General features: G+C 36.9%; 1 protein-coding gene across 1 annotated transcript in view; it reads right to left on the bottom strand.

Moving 5' to 3' along the window:
- Positions 1 to 804: 804 nt before the first annotated feature.
- GK5 (glycerol kinase 5) overlaps positions 805 to 15901 on the bottom strand; it is a 100948-nt gene continuing 85851 nt past the window's right edge. The window contains exons 13-16 of the mRNA XM_053672898.1: positions 13596 to 13699; positions 12243 to 12302; positions 11540 to 11673; positions 805 to 8797 (exon numbers count right to left, since the gene is read on the bottom strand). Of these exons, the coding sequence (XP_053528873.1) occupies positions 8649 to 8797; positions 11540 to 11673; positions 12243 to 12302; positions 13596 to 13699 (447 nt within the window). The 3' untranslated portion in view covers positions 805 to 8648. The remainder of the gene's footprint in view (positions 8798 to 11539; positions 11674 to 12242; positions 12303 to 13595; positions 13700 to 15901) is intronic.

Below are 15901 nucleotides of genomic sequence, written 5' to 3'. Positions count from 1 at the left end.
ACAAAGTTGGAGGAATAATGATGCCTCGTATCAAACTATAGTACAAGGTCACAGTATTTAAAACAGCCTGGTACTGGCATAAAAACAGACACATAGATCAATGGAACACAACAGAGACCCCAGAAATAAATCCACACCTTTGTAGTCAATTACTATTCAACAAAGGAAGCAAGCACATACTATGGGCTAAAGATAGTTTATTCAATAAATAGTGCTGGGAAAATTGGACAGATACATGCAGAAAAATGTAACTAGACTACCTTCTTATACCACACTCAAGAATAAATTCAAAATGGATCAAAGACTTAAATGCTAGACACAAAACCATAAAAGTCATAAAAGAAAACATAGGCAGTAAAATCTTGGATATTGCTCATAGAATTTTTTTATCATATACATCTCCCCAGGCAAGGAAAACAAAAGAAAAAATAAACAAATGGGAATACATCAAACCAAAAAGGTTTTGCACAGCAAAGGAAAACAACAACAAAATAAAAAGACAACCCACAGAATGAGAGAATATATTTGCCACCAGATCTTATAAGGGGTTAATATTCAAAATTTATAAAGAACTTACAAAATTCAACACCCCCCCAAAAACAAACTACCTAATTAAAAAATGAAATGGGCAAAAGACCTGAACAGACATTTCTCCAAAGGAGACATATAGATGGCCAATAGACATGAAAATATGCTCAATGTCATTAATCATCAGAGAAATGCAAGTTAAAACCACAATGAGATACCATTTCACATCTGTCAGAATGGCTTTCATTAATAAATAAACAAACAACAAGTGCTGGCGAGGATGTGGAGAAAGGGGAACCCTTTTGCACTGTTGGTGGAGATGCAGACTGCTGCAGCCACTGTGGAAAGCAGTATGCAGATACTTCAAAAAATTAAAAATGAATTTGTTTTTTGACCCAAAGATCCCACTTCTGGGAATATATCCAAAGAAATTTAAAATACTAATTCAAAAGAACATAAGCACCCCTGTGTTCACTGCAGTGTTATTTACATTCATCAAAATATGGAAGCAGCCCAAGTATCCATCAGTAGATGAGTGGATAAAACAACTATGGTATATTTACACAATGGAATTCTACTCGGCTTTAAACAAGAAGAAAATTTAACCCTTTGAAACAGTATGGATGGGTATGGAGAACATCATGCTAAGTGAAATAAGCCAGTCAGAGAAAGAAAAACACTGTATGATTTCATTCATGTGTGGAATCTAATGAACAAACTGAACAAGCAAAATAGAGACAGACTCACAGATGGAGAGCAGATGACAGCTGGTGCAGGGGGGAGTGAGGAGGTGAAGGGACTGAGCAAAAAAGAAAAAAGACTCATGCACATGGACAACAGTGTGGGGATCACTGTGGGGAAGGTGGTATAAGGGGACTAAATGGTAGTGGAAAAATACAATAAAGATTAAACTTAAATATATATATAATTTATATCCATTAATAGGAAGTATATATACTTGATACATAATATTATATTAACAAAAGTAATATAAAGTTTATATATAAGCTTAATATATATACACATATATATAAATATATAACTCAACAACAAAAAAATTCAATTTATTTATTTTTTTTTTAGTTTTACCATTTTATGGCTAATAGTATATGAGATGATGTTCAACTTCATTAACTTTAAGAGAAATGCAAATCAAAACCACAATGAGACATCAGCTTACACCTGTTAGAATGGCCATCATTAAAACACGTCATAAGAAATGTTGGAGAGGTTGTGGAGAAAAAGGAACTCTCGTTCACTGCTGGTGGGAATGTAAACTGGTACAGCCACTATGGAAGACAGTATACTCAGCCTCAAATAATTAAAAATAGAGCTACCATATGACCCAGCAAGACCTCTTCTGGGTATCTACCCCCAAAACTTGGAAATATCTATTCACAAAGATATATGCACCCATACTTCATGGTGGCCAAGACATGGAGACAACCAAAGTGCCCTTCCCTAGATGACTGGATAAAGAATACTACTCAAGCATTAGAAAAGATGAAATAATGCCATCTGTAACAACATGGATGAATATTATGCTGAGCAAAATAAGTCAGATGGTGTCAGGCCCGGAATTAGATAAAAGTAGCCAAGAGGAACCCGAGGCAGGCTCCAGACTGATTCAGCGAGGAAGATAGAAAGTACAGAAAGTACAAAGAGTGCTGAACAAGATAACCACCTTGTGCATGACCTTGTCTTTGCAGAAAAATATCCATTGTTGCAAGTAGAGAACATAGCCATGTGTGTTCTCTCGAGATAGCCAATTGCTAACAGCTACCTCTGCTTCTGTATTTGCTTGCTTGCTCACCCCAATAAAAACCCTAGGCTGTAAGCGCCAGGCACGACTCTCATTTGCAGCCTCTTGGCACCGTGTCTCCGGACATCCCAAGAGTTCGCCCCTGCGCAGGTAAAGCTTTGGCCAATAAAGTTCCATCTTAAACTCCTGAAAGCTTCCGACCATTTGTTGCTCGCATTGGTGGATGCCACAATGGAAAGAGACACGGGGTTTGGAACCCTATGATTTCACTCATATGTGGGACATAAAACAAAAAGCAACAAATGAACAAATCAAACAAACAACAAAACAAACTCATAGACACAGAGAACAGAATGGTGGTCACCAAAGGGGAAGAGGGATGCAGAGGAGGCAGAAGAGGGTAAAGGAAGTCAAATACGTGGTGATGGAGGGAGACTGGGTGGTGAACACACAACGCATGCAATATATAGATGATGTATTAAATATTGTAGAACTGTACACTTGAAACAATCTTATTAATCAATGCTACCCCAAAATATTTAATATAATTTTTTAAAATAAAATGGGCCCTGGCTGGGTAGCTCAGTTGGTTCAAGTGTCATCCTGATACACCAAGGTTGCAGGTTCGATCTCTGGTCAGGGCACATACAAGAAGCAACCAATGAATACATACACAAGTGGAACAACTAATCTATGTCTGTCCATCTCTCCTTTCCCTTCTTCTGTTTCTCTAAAATCAAGAAATGAAAAAGTAAAAAATAAATTTGGGTTTAGGTTTAATTTGAAGTTTAATTTTAGGGTTCAGGTCAGGGTTAGGGTTAGGTTTAAGCTTAAAGTTAGGTTATGTGTGAGGTTTTCAAGCAGGTTTAGGTTTATGCAAAGGGTCAAGATTAGTGTTAAGTTTTATTTTGAGGTTTTGGCATTAGGATTAGTTTTAAAAATAACATATTTAGAGCTAAGTTTACGGTTAGGGTTATGTTTAGTTTTAGCATTAGGATCATTGTTAGGGTCAGGAATAGGATTAGCTTCACGGTTATTTTTAACATTAAGGTTAGAGTTAAAATTAATGTTAGTTTTTATTTTTGTTTTAGGTCTAGGATTATGGTTATGGTTAGTTTTAGTTGTAGGACAGGAAGTAAGTTTAGTGCTAGGTTTAGGGTAAGAGGCAGCATGACAGGCTTAGGTCAGGGTAGGGTTATGTTTAAGGTTTTGTTAAGGTTTAGGGTTAATAGTAGAGTTAAAATCAGTGTTAGGATTAGGATTAGGTTTAGGGTGAGGGTTCACTTTAGGGTTATGCTAGTGTCAAGGTTACATTTAGGGTGTGGATTAGGGTTAGATTTAAGGTTTGGCTTCGGGTTTAAGTTTAACTTTTGGGTCAAGTTACAGTTAGATTTAGGTTTACAGTTAGGTTCACGTTTAAGGTTAGGATTAAGATTAGGGCTGGTTTATTATGTTAGGGTTAGGATTACTGCAAGGGTTAAATTCAGAGTTCAGTTAGGTCTAATTTAGCACATGTTAGGTTAAGAGTGTTGGTTAGGGTTAAAATTAGAGTTCGGATTAGTGTTAGCATTAGGATTGTGTTTTGGGTTATACTGAGGTTTAGGGTTAAGATAAAGTTTAGGGTTTGTTTTAGAGTTAGCATTTAGAGTAAGTCTTGGGTTCAGGTTAGGGTTAAGTACCGGGTTAAGTTAGGGATACAGTTAAGTTATGATTAGTTATAGGCTAGATTTAGGTTTAAATTTAGAGTGAGGTTTAGTACTTGGTTTAGATTTAAGATTAGGGTATGGTTAGGGACAGGTTTTGGCTAAAATTAAAGAGTATTGGTGTTAGAGGTATGGGTGATGTTAGTGTTACATTTAGGGTTGAGTTTAGCTTAGGAGGTTTAGGGTTTTGATTAGGGCTAGGGTTGTGGTTGGATTTTGTGTTAGGATTAGCATTGGGTTTAGGTTCATGGTTAAAGTTGGGTTTGGGTTTAGGGTTCGAGTTGGTTTCAGTTCGGGGTTGGGCTAGGGTTAAGGTTGTTAGGTTTAGGTATAGTTTTAGGTGTGTTGTTAGTATTAAGGTTAGAATTAGGGTTAAAGTTAGTATTAGAAATAAAGTAGACTTAGGATTAGATTTGGGATTAGGTTTAGGTTTGGGTTTATAGTTAGGGTTAATTTTAGGGTTATGTTTATATGTCAAATGCTGGTGAGGATGTGGAGAAACTGAGTCATTTGCACATGGCTGGTGGGAATGTGAAATAGTATAGCCATTCTGGATAACAATTTGGCAGTTTCTTAAAATACCATGGCTCATTTAAATTAGAATCTATATGGCCCTGGCTGGCGTAGCTCAGTGGATTGAGTGTGGGCCTGCAAACCAGATGATCGCGGTTCGATTCCCCATCAGGGCACATGCCTGGGTTGCAGGCCAGTTCCCAGCAGGGGCCAGTTCCCAGCAAGGGATGCACCAGAAGCAACCATACATTGATATTTCTCTCCTTCTCTCCTTTCTGTCCCTTCTAAAGATTAAATAAATTTTAAAAAATACATAAATTAGAATCTATATCATTTATTTTCTAATAGATATATGTACAGTCATTATATTTAATTAACCAAATTTGTAGTAAAAGGGGGAAAGACAGCAGAAATGAAATAACAGAGAATTTCAGAAATATGATTCTTAGGGTTTCTGCCCCTCTCGTTCCCACTCCCAAGATCATTCTTGCATTCATCTAAGTGTAAGGGTCCCGTGGGAATATGGTGACAATAGAGCCAGTTACTTACAATAAATGCTGGTACCAAACATTTATGGCTATGAGGTTCCAAAACTTAAAAAAACAATGTGATTCTGGATCACCTTTTTTACTTCTTTGGGGTTACCCATTTTGACTGATTTGAACCAGATTACTTGGCTTTGTCTATGAAAAAGGATGATTTTGGGACCAGCGAGATCCCTCATGTGTTTGGGGCTTTTAATTCTAATTCAGAAACATGATCTAAGTTCCCCACGGGGATCGGAATCCTCTGGGGATGCTGTCAAGACTACGAGGCCACCTCTGGGATGACTCTAGAATCACTTAGACTTGAAGATCCCCAGAGTCTGGTTATATCTCCACTGAAAGAATTATGAAATTCTTTTCGAAATCCTGGGCTAGATTACTTTTAATTAAAGACTTGTCCCCAGTATAAGTCCCTTGCAGAGGGGCTATTTCTAAAGTTTCTTTCCTCTAACACCATAGTGTTAAGTGACCTTCTTAAGATTCAATCTGTTAGCCATCTGCAGTCAAATACACAAAACCTGTGACTCAAAAGTGAATGTAAGTATGTGTATTTAGGAGTGTCTATCTCTACATACATATGCAAATACATAAACACTAAGAGGAAACAAAAGGCAGATCATGTCAAAGATGATCTACAGACAACATTAATCTCATATTGAAGTTATAAACACACTTAGTGAGACCACAGAGGATGCAGGCATGGGGGTGTGGGCAGGTGGATAAAAACAGCAGGACAATTACAATCAGATCTTTTTCAAAAAGCTCATCGACCAGCAGAATGGAAACCCTACTTACTTTCATATACTACCATCTCCTTTTGCTAACAATCACTTTCTAAGGTAAAATCAGGCAGAGAGAAAGGGGGTACTGACACACTCTACAGTCATTGAATCTCCAATTTCCTTCTAACAGTCTGTATCAGTGGTTCTCCACTGGGGCTGGGGGATGAGTCTGCCTCCAAGGGGTACATCTGTCAATGTTTGGAGACATTTTTAACCATCACAACTCAGGGGAATGCTACAGGTAGCTAAAGAGTAGAGGTCAGAGATGCTGCAAAATATCCTCTAAAGCACAAAACAGCACCCTAAAACAAAGAATTATCTGTCCCAAAATATCAATAATGCTGAGGTTGAGAAACCATGTCATGTTAGATATAAAAGAAAAACAAAAATCAGCAGTCCATAGTACAAAAGCAATTAATACCACTCTAAGAAAGACTGTACAGGAACATTCATCTTGGTAAGATAGCAACAGACCTCCTAGAAATATCTGCTAGATCCATCCTGGTAAAGTAGAACATGATGGGAAACATTAGCACACAATGTTTTAATATTTCAAATATTAACATACAAGTGAAAATGAACTTGAAAAATGGAAAGGACAATTTTTTTTTGCTCAATGATTTTGATCATCACTGTTTCAACAACAATAAAAGCAAATGTGGTCACATTTCTGATTTAGGTCAAATCTGACAAAAGATTTACTAAACTGTATCATTAAAACAGCCCAAAATGCTAAGAATAAAAGAGTAACTTCTAGACTAACAAAAATTAGCCTGATTTTTGAGATGGTCAATTCCAATAAGAGATATTCAAAGTTATTTTCCCACATCTAAAAAAATACCCCTTTTTTAAAAGGATTTATGCTGAGGAAGAAAAATGTGAAAAAAGAGATGAACTAAAGCTTTTTTGGTGTTTATATTATAACCCAGTATATCCTAATACAGAAAGACAGAATTATTTCCTATGGAATCATATCCACTGAGAATCAGACTCTATAAGAAACAATAAAACAACAGAACAGTTTTCATATGCTTTTCTTAATAAAGCCTGTAACTGGCCACTGAGATTTGTAGAAAGAACATAAAAAAGAAAGAGTAAAAAGAGTGATACCTACATAATGGTATCTGACTTATTACAGTAAACAAAACACCCCAACATAACAAAAATATTTCCAAATCTTAATGAATGATGTAATGATGGAGTAATTAATGAAGGTATCATTAATGATACCTTCAAAACAATCATTTAAGAAGACAATTAAGGTACAGTGAAATAGACTTGGTACAAATACAATTTGACCCCTAATTCTGTCAAATTTGTCTCTGAAACAGACATATATGACAGGATATCCACTTCTGTGTATTTCTCTAAAGAAATCCAAACACTAACTTGAAACGATATAAACATCCCCATGTTCATCGCAGTGTTATCTACAATACAAGGTATGGGAGCAGCCCGACTGCCCATTGTTAGATGGTTGGATAAAGGAGATGTGGTTCATCTGAGTACACCATGGAATCCTACTGGCCATAACAAAGGAGGAAATCTTACCACTTGCAACAACATGGATGGACCTAGAGGTTATTATGCTGAGTGAAATACGTCAGAGAAAGACAAATAACATATGACTTCACTTATACATGGAATCTAAAAAAACAAAACAAACCAACAAAACAGAAACAAACTCAAGAATACAGAGGACATTTTGATGGTTGCCAGATGGGTGAGATGTTGTTGGGGGAATGGGTTAAAAAGGGAAGGGATATAGAAGTACAAATTGGCAGTTACAAAATAGTCACAGGGATGTAAAGTACAGCATGGTCAATAGTACTGACTACAGTCAATAGTATTATAATAGTATGTGTGGTTCTAGACTAATCAGGGCGATCATTTAGTAAGTTATAGAAATGTCTAATCACTATGCTGTACATGTGAGACTAGTATCATATTACATGTCAACTGCAATTAAAATTTTTTTAATGTGACAATATATCATTTCACTGAGGAAAATACAAATAAAATTGGAAAATTCTTGTTTTCAGGTAGTGATCAAGACACACTAAATCACAGTTCTACCAACTTATTTGTTCTTTCTCCATCTTGTTTGGGTTTTTTTGGAGGGGGTGTTTTTCCCAGGTCATACAGGAAAAAAAATCCCCTGTAATGGTCACTTCCTTAATTACATTATTATTTAAGAGCTAGCTGTAGGACTTTATGTGATAAAACCTGACCAACTGGGAAGTACACTCATCACTGCCTCCCATCTAAAAGAAACCTAGCTCAAATGCAAGGCCGGCCAAATAACCTGAGAACATGTTGGAAGGTGATTAACTGCCTTATGGCAATTTTACTCTTGGCCTGAAGTTTCTCACAACTCTTACTCCTCAACATTCCTTCTGTCAAGACAGTTGGAAAACAGAGGTGTCTCTGCCCCTCTCTGTGCATCTCTGGCTCCGTGGCTCTGACCCAGGACTACTGATTTGGAGAGTAAACAATTATATTCCTTTGTATCACTGACCTAGTATTTTTTTAAAAAGGAAGGCCCATATCTGTCGAAATATAGTTGCAAATGGCTAATATCCTAATAATTCCAATTTGCTACAAAACAGGAGTTAGAAAGTTTTGAGGTATTGCTGCCATGTAATCTTTCAAAGTTTGGGTTTAAAAAAATGAGAGTTTTAAAATTTTTGTTTGTTTGTTGTTGTTGTTGTTTCCAAAAAAGCAATGCTTTCACTCTCAGGCTGCAAAGCTCATTTTAAATCCCTCTCAGCCTTCACGGTGCTGGCGTCCCTGAGCTCTGTCCCAGGGGCGTGGGCTACGCCTTGCTGTACCAGTGCATGGAGCGCTTCACTGCTCTGACCCAGTTTTCCATGCTTGTCTCGTATTCTTGCCATTTCTTCTGTGGCTTGAAAACCATTTCACTTTGCCTCAGTTGCTTTAGTTCTTCCTTGTCAGTCCAAAACCCTATAGATGAAAAAGTTATTCTGCAGTGTTAAGGCAAATAATGAGTCCAGAAAGCTTATCCACAAACCTATGTGAATGGGTGCAAAGGTAAACAATTATTATTCTAAGACACAACCCAAAGTATTTTGTTGCTTTTGAAGTTTGTTAGATTGACTATCCCAGGGAGCAAATACACCAGGATTTTAAAATCTTTTGGTTTCTAACTATCAGTTGTATTTACATGTGGCAAGACACCCAGTCATTTCTAGAACAACCATCCCCTGTCACTTAATTTCATGACTTGTTAAGAAAAAAAATAAATAATATATTTTCTTTTTACAGAATTAAAATACAAATATAAATTAAGAATGTACCTTGAAGGAAGAGGCAACTCCTTAGGATGTGCGTAAAATTCAAAGTTGGTAATTAATAGAATAAATAGTTTCTTTTTCAAACTATTGCATTTCATAAAAGTTACTCACATGCCCATTCAAGATAATATTGGACTTCTAGCACATATTGTTCTTTACAAAGAGAATCAGGTGATTTATAATAAGCAGCAAGAAAACACATAACTATGGTGATCAGCAGTCTGAAGTGGTAGAGGTGTCTTTTGATAAACTCGGTACATCTCACTTACTCTGAAACACTATAGTAGACAAGTCTTTGTGACGTACATTTTCACCTACCAATAAAACTGACGCATAAAATTCTAAATTTTCTGTCAGGTCACAGTCTTTCTATTTGCAAAGTTAGGATTTTAGACTCTATATTTAAACATATTAATAGAAGTTTTAAAAAGACTAAATATAGCTTTAATTAGTACACTACATTTAGATAAGTCTAGCCATAAAAAGAAATATGTTCTAAATCCTTATTTCCAGAACCTATTATTTACAGTAAGACATATATATTTTTAAAGTCATTTTATTAAATATGTATTGAATAGACTCAGTTTCTGAGTGAATTTTGAAAACACAGAGAACATGCATAGCCTTCAGTCTCAAATTTCTGAAAGAGAAGCTGTTCTGAAAAAGTAAAAACTGCTTCCCTGTGGTTAGTAAAATGTCATAATACAATATTAGAAAGGCTTAAAATTATAAATATAGATAAAATGAAGCAGATAAAACTCAGGCTGCTATGTTATATGTATGAATAATCTGCATGTGTTTGTTATTTAAAGTATTTTAAATGTTCAAGAGAATCTGACATATTTATTCTTATGAGCCAGAAAGTATAGACAAATTTGATTCTTATAAATAATAAAAGAATGTTATGAGAATTTGATTTACTCTAGTCATAAGCATAATTTATTCACTTTGCAAGAATTGTTTAAATACTTTAGAATATTTTCTTTGTAACAACAGTTCTAAGATTGCTCAGTTATGTGAAATCATTATTAAAAATCAACTATATTAAAATTTTCAGGGTTAAAATATACAAGAAACTTTAAAGTGATAAACGGAAATTATTATTTAAGGGAAAGTTATTTTGTAAACCTGAATAATCAAATATTAGTCAAATGAAAATGACTGTACTAATTTTATCTAAGTTAAAGATTTTTAATAAAATAAAGTTTAAGTAGAACTTACCAAGATTTCATACTTTTTGGATTTGTAAGTTTACTAGGCTAAATAGTAGCCAAAACTTGTAACTTTAAAATATTCTCCTCTGTCCTGGGCTGTGTGGCTTACTTGGTTGGAGCATATAGTCCAGAGTACCATAAGGCTGCAGGTTCGATCCCCAGTTCAGGCACATAAAGGAGGCAACCAAATGATGTTTCTCTGTCTCTCTGTCTCTCTCTTTCTATCTCTCTAAAAGACTCAGTGGAAACATGTCCTTGGGTACAAATGCAAACAAAATTCTATTCTGCACAAATACTCCTTCCCTTCATATGGAAACATAGGCATCATCCTGCTTCCAGAGGAGCCACTACCTGGCCTTGCACTTCCGTTCTCTACCCCTCCAAATTAACCCTCTCGCTAACTGCCAAAATGATGTGTTCAGTTGAAGATCTGTCCATGTGCCTCTCCTGCTTCAAATTCTTCAGTGGCTGTCCAGTGCCTTGACAATTAAGCCCAGACTCCTCTTTCTGAGGAATCCACCACACCTGGCCCTCTGTGTACCTGCCCAGCCTCCCTCTTGCTCACATCATACCGACACTTACCTTTTCCCCTGTTGGACAGCTCCCCTCTTACCCTCTCACCTGGCTGTCTGTTAGCCCCTTCGGAACTGAGCTCCATGTTGCCTCCCCTAGGAGAGCTACACCATAGCTGTTTGCTGCTTTTTCACATCAAGTTTAAAAATCAGTTGACCTCTCTGTTCACATCAGACACTCCTATAGCAAGGGCTATGTCTTTTAAACTCTATATTCCCAGCAGTGACTGTCATGTAGCAAGCAGGGTGCTCAACAAATGTTAGATAAATAAAACAATGGAGTTCTTTCCAATGCCACAGACACGCTTGTTTACTCAGAAAGTTTACCCAGAGACCTTGCCTTGCTAAAGACCAAAGCAGTTGAGAACTGGCTGTCCTCACCTCATTTTCAGGACTGAAGGAGTGAAGGCTGAAATAGATGCCTGAGACCCACCCACAGAGCAGGTCAAGGGCGCACTTTGTGAGTCGTGTGCATATGCTTATGGAGCTTAGTGGACACTGAGGTTTTGCAGACCATCTCTATAACTTCCTAGTTTGGAAGGAGAAATGCTATCTGTAAGAAACAGTTTGCAACACAGCTCTCATTTTTATAAAACCCACACATACCAACAGCAAGGCCAGCGAGAAAAGCTGCACCTCGGCACGACATGTCAAGGTGGACGGGCCTGTCTATATCCTCATTAATCAGGTCTGAAGTCATCTGCATTACAAAACCGTTCTTACAAACTCCTCCATCTGCCCTGTGGGGAGCAAGACATTTGAGATAAATCACCGTAACAAAAGCACGAAAATATTATTTTTAAAAAAGCTCACATTTTTTTAGGTCTTTGGTTTTACTTTTTAATTCTAAAATTATATCACTTCACATTGAGGACCTTACTAAGCAATCTTGAAACATCTTTCCTTACTCCTGCCATCGGTCTTCCCACCTGCTCTGCTTGTCCTGGGACTAGTCCAAAACAGTCTAAGCGGACCAAGCCAATGTAAGAATTAATTTGGACACTCTAGCAAAGACAATGTGACACTTCTGTGCCAAAAGAATAACCACATATCCAAAAAAGAGATTTTAAAGATTTTTATAATATACATATGGGTGCTAGGATCCTCCCAAATTCCAAATTGTGTTATATTTTCCATAAATCCAAAATCCACTTTCCTCTCTAAATTCTATGACTAAGAATTTTGTTGCAAAGAAACTAGGTTTAAGTTCTTTTTGAAATCTTTAATAACCATAATGATGAAAATACTAATAGCAGCTACCACTTACTTCTAATTCCTAATTAAATTATTAGACACAAAGTTTACATACCGAATTTTTGTTACTGGAATGCGAATCTCTTTCTGCATCATCTCATACAACTGTTTGTTTCTAGTTAAAAAAACAAGGTAGCTATTTAGAGGAAATTGAAATCATGGTCATCTCTATTTCTTCTAAGCTGGAAACCTAAAAACTGTGGTTTTGTTTCCATGATATATATAAAATATGCAAAAAAGTATTACAGAAATACATTATGCTAACTGGAAGTAGATAACAGATGCTCACACAAGAAGTTCTGGGCCTTGTGCTTTTCACCTTGATACAAAAAAGCATAATTTTTATTTTTGAACTGAATTTTATCTATAACTGTTTCTACAAATAAAAGTATAAAGCCAGAATCCATTTAATAGATAGCTATTAAGAAACATGCCATAAATAACATCTAATAGAATTCACCAAATGAAAAAATAATCATTTCACAATCACAGAAAATGTTAAACATTAAAATGTTCCATATTTATGACAGGCACATTGTTAGTTTTAATAAGCTACAACTACCCCGTCACAAAAAGAACAAAAAAATATACATGAAGATTAATTCTGATGATTCAATCTTGGAGTCTCACAGAAGCATATTCAAATTCTCCTTTATGAATAAAGATACAAAAACCTTTGAAAGTCCAAATTTTGAATCTCTAATGCTTAGGAAGTTGGATACATTTTTTTTAAATCATTAAATTGCCCTGGCTGGTGTAGCTCAGTGGACTGAATGCAGGCCTGTGAACCAAAGGGTTGCTGGTTCAATTCCCAGTCAGGTTGTGGGCCACGTCCCCAGTAGGGGGCGCATGAGAGGCAACCTCACATTAATGTTTCCCTCTTTTTCTCTCTCCCTTACCCTCTCTCTAAAAATAAATAAACTCTTCAAAAAATAAATAAAAATTATTAAACTGCCATGACCAATGTGGCTCAGTTGGTTGGGCATCATCCTGCAAAGCAAAAGGTCACCAGTCTGATTCTGGTCAGCACACATGCCTGGGTTGAAAGTTCAAGAGACAATTGATTGATGTTTCTCTCTCACATCAATGTTTCTCTTTCTCTCTCTCTCTGTTTCTCTCCTTCCCTCCATCCCCTCTGTCTAAAAATAAATACATAAAATATTTTTTAAAAATAAAGAATCATTATATTTTCAGAGATCAAATCTAAGTGATACTGGTACTATTTAATATGAAAAGAGGTGCTATGAAAATTAGCAGTTAGAACATATTATGTCAAATATAGCATGAATTCAACTAAATGTATAAACCCTCAATTAATATTAAGAAATTTCCAGTTTCATAGAAATTAATAAAAGAAAATGGCAATACAAAAACAGGGGAGAATGGAGTTTAGAGCAGGTTCTGGTACCTGAAAGCTATAGACTCCAATATTGCTCGTACAAGATGGTATTTACTAGTGGAAGGCTTCAAACCCATGAAAGAGGCACACGCACAGGGGTCATTTAATGGAACCTGAAGTAAGAGATAGTAAGAATATATTATTATTGTTCTCAATTACATCTGTAGACTTAAAGACATAGTATACAATAAGGGCATGACCATTTTTTTAAAAAGAAATCCCTATAAAAGCAGTTTTAAAATAAATGATAGCCCAAAAATGTATGAAATATTATGATAACTTTTCAACAGGACTTAAGCAAGTCTGAGTCACTGATATGGGGCTCAGCTGACCCTTGTGTTTGAGCTCATACCAAGGAAAGGGACTGAAACACAGAGTAACAACTTATTAAAGGCCTAGCTTTATAAATGAGGGAAATGAGAAGCAATCCTGGTATTCCTTCCTTTTCTCCAGCTGTAAAGTTTCTACACTGAAATTGTTTACTAAGTAAAGTAGCTTTTTGAGGGCATAAATTAGACTCAAGAAAAAGCACAGTAATGCAAAAAAAAATGTGTTTTTCAGTGTTATAACTTACTAAGGTCTTCAATTTCTTAGCTAATAGTCTTATTGCCTAGGACGAGAAATGACCCAGCCTAACATCTGTCTTGAAAAGAGTCAAAATCTTGCCCTGGCTGGTGTGGCTCAGTGGATTGAGCACCAGCCTACAGACCAGAGGATGATGGACTCAATTCCCGGTCAGGGTACATGCCTGGGTTGCAGGCCAAGTCCCCAGTGGGGGGCATGAGAGAGGCAACCACACACTGGTGTTTCCCTCTCTCTCCCCCTCCCTGCCCCTCTCTCTAAAAATAAATAAAATTGTAAACAAAACAAAACAGAAGAGTTCCAACACACCTACTACATAAGGTTGTGACAGAGACATGCGGGTGCTGCCAGGAACTGATGGTTCCTCGAAGAGGGGCCTGCTACCTGGCAGAGCACTGACATATGCCCTGTTTACCCAGAACACTACCTCCTGCCTCTTCTCCCAGTTAACCCCACTCCCTTCCAAATTTGCTCAGCTTCCTCTGGGTAAAGCTCCTGACCGCACACAGCAGACCACATCTCCAATTACATATTTCTTTATGGAAGCCTCTAACTTCCTTCCTATCCTGTGCCATAGTTTATAATTACATATATTTGTGTGATTGTTGAAACTGCATTTAGCACTGTACCAGGCTCTCCACAGGGGATCAATACCCACCTGTTGATTAATATGCATTTATTGAATCAAGGAACAAATCATGTTTTTTTACTTACTTAACTGAAGAAATTCTACATTACATCTTATCTTTACTATAGCTCTGATTTTTCCTCCTATTGTGAGTTTATCTAGATAATTTCCTAATTCAATAACATCTTTTGATGATTCACTCAGTAAAAGTTGATTTACACAGGAAAGCTGGTCTTTATCATCAGGTGATATAATCGTCTAAAACAAAGATAGGTCAGACTCTGCCAGTTCATGTAGTCCCTAGTATGCTATGGGGTTCCTTTGCATAAAAACTACTTCTTCTGATGTACCCCATAAAATGCTGGTATACGTGTCCTGAAATAATTTTTGTATAAATAACTATGAATATAACTTACCATTAATAACAGGCCCATTTGAGGAGCAATGAAGTCCACAGAAACTTAAAAATGTCCTTATAGGTTACAATGTCTCTGTATTAGTCCAAGTAAATCTCTCTTTGGGATGATATGGTAGAAGAAACACTGGTCAGGTCCTTTTCAGGGACTGGTCACAACTTGCCAGGGCAGACAGCGTCCAGCCACACCTCTAATATGTCATTGTTGATCCCACTGAGTGAGCCTCCCAGAACCGTCAGCCAACTAGGAACAGCAAGACTCAGCCAAGTTCTGTTTGGCACCTTAGGCAAAACGAGTAGACTCTGCCCAGGGCACAGACTATCTGCCCCCAGCAGGCCACTTTCACCAGTGAGATCGATATCGGCCTAACCTGCCGGGACTTGCAGGATGGTTAATGTGACACTGCCTTTTGTCCTAGTCAGCCTAGACCTGAAAAGCGTGCTCCCCTGGCACCTGTGGTACTTCTGTCATCATAGTGTTTATGCTCCACCATGAACTGGTGTGGCAGTGATTGTAACATGGGCTCTGGAGACAGACGTTGGATCCTAAAATCAGATCTGCCCCTCAGCAGCTGTGTGAGACTGGACGAGTGATTTAACAACCCTAAATCTTAAGTTTCCTGCTCTTCAGAAAGAGATGAGAACATCTTGCATTTTGCTGAGTTACTGAGAAGTAAATGAGATAATGCA

Source organism: Artibeus jamaicensis, unplaced genomic scaffold (genome assembly GCF_021234435.1).
Source record: "Artibeus jamaicensis isolate MK-2021 breed Jamaican fruit bat unplaced genomic scaffold, CSHL_Jam_final contig_793, whole genome shotgun sequence".
In the NCBI taxonomy this organism is placed as follows: domain Eukaryota; kingdom Metazoa; phylum Chordata; class Mammalia; order Chiroptera; family Phyllostomidae; genus Artibeus; species Artibeus jamaicensis.
The sequence above is the reverse complement of the archived record's forward strand: the minus strand, read 5'-3'. Positions and strand labels throughout refer to the sequence as shown.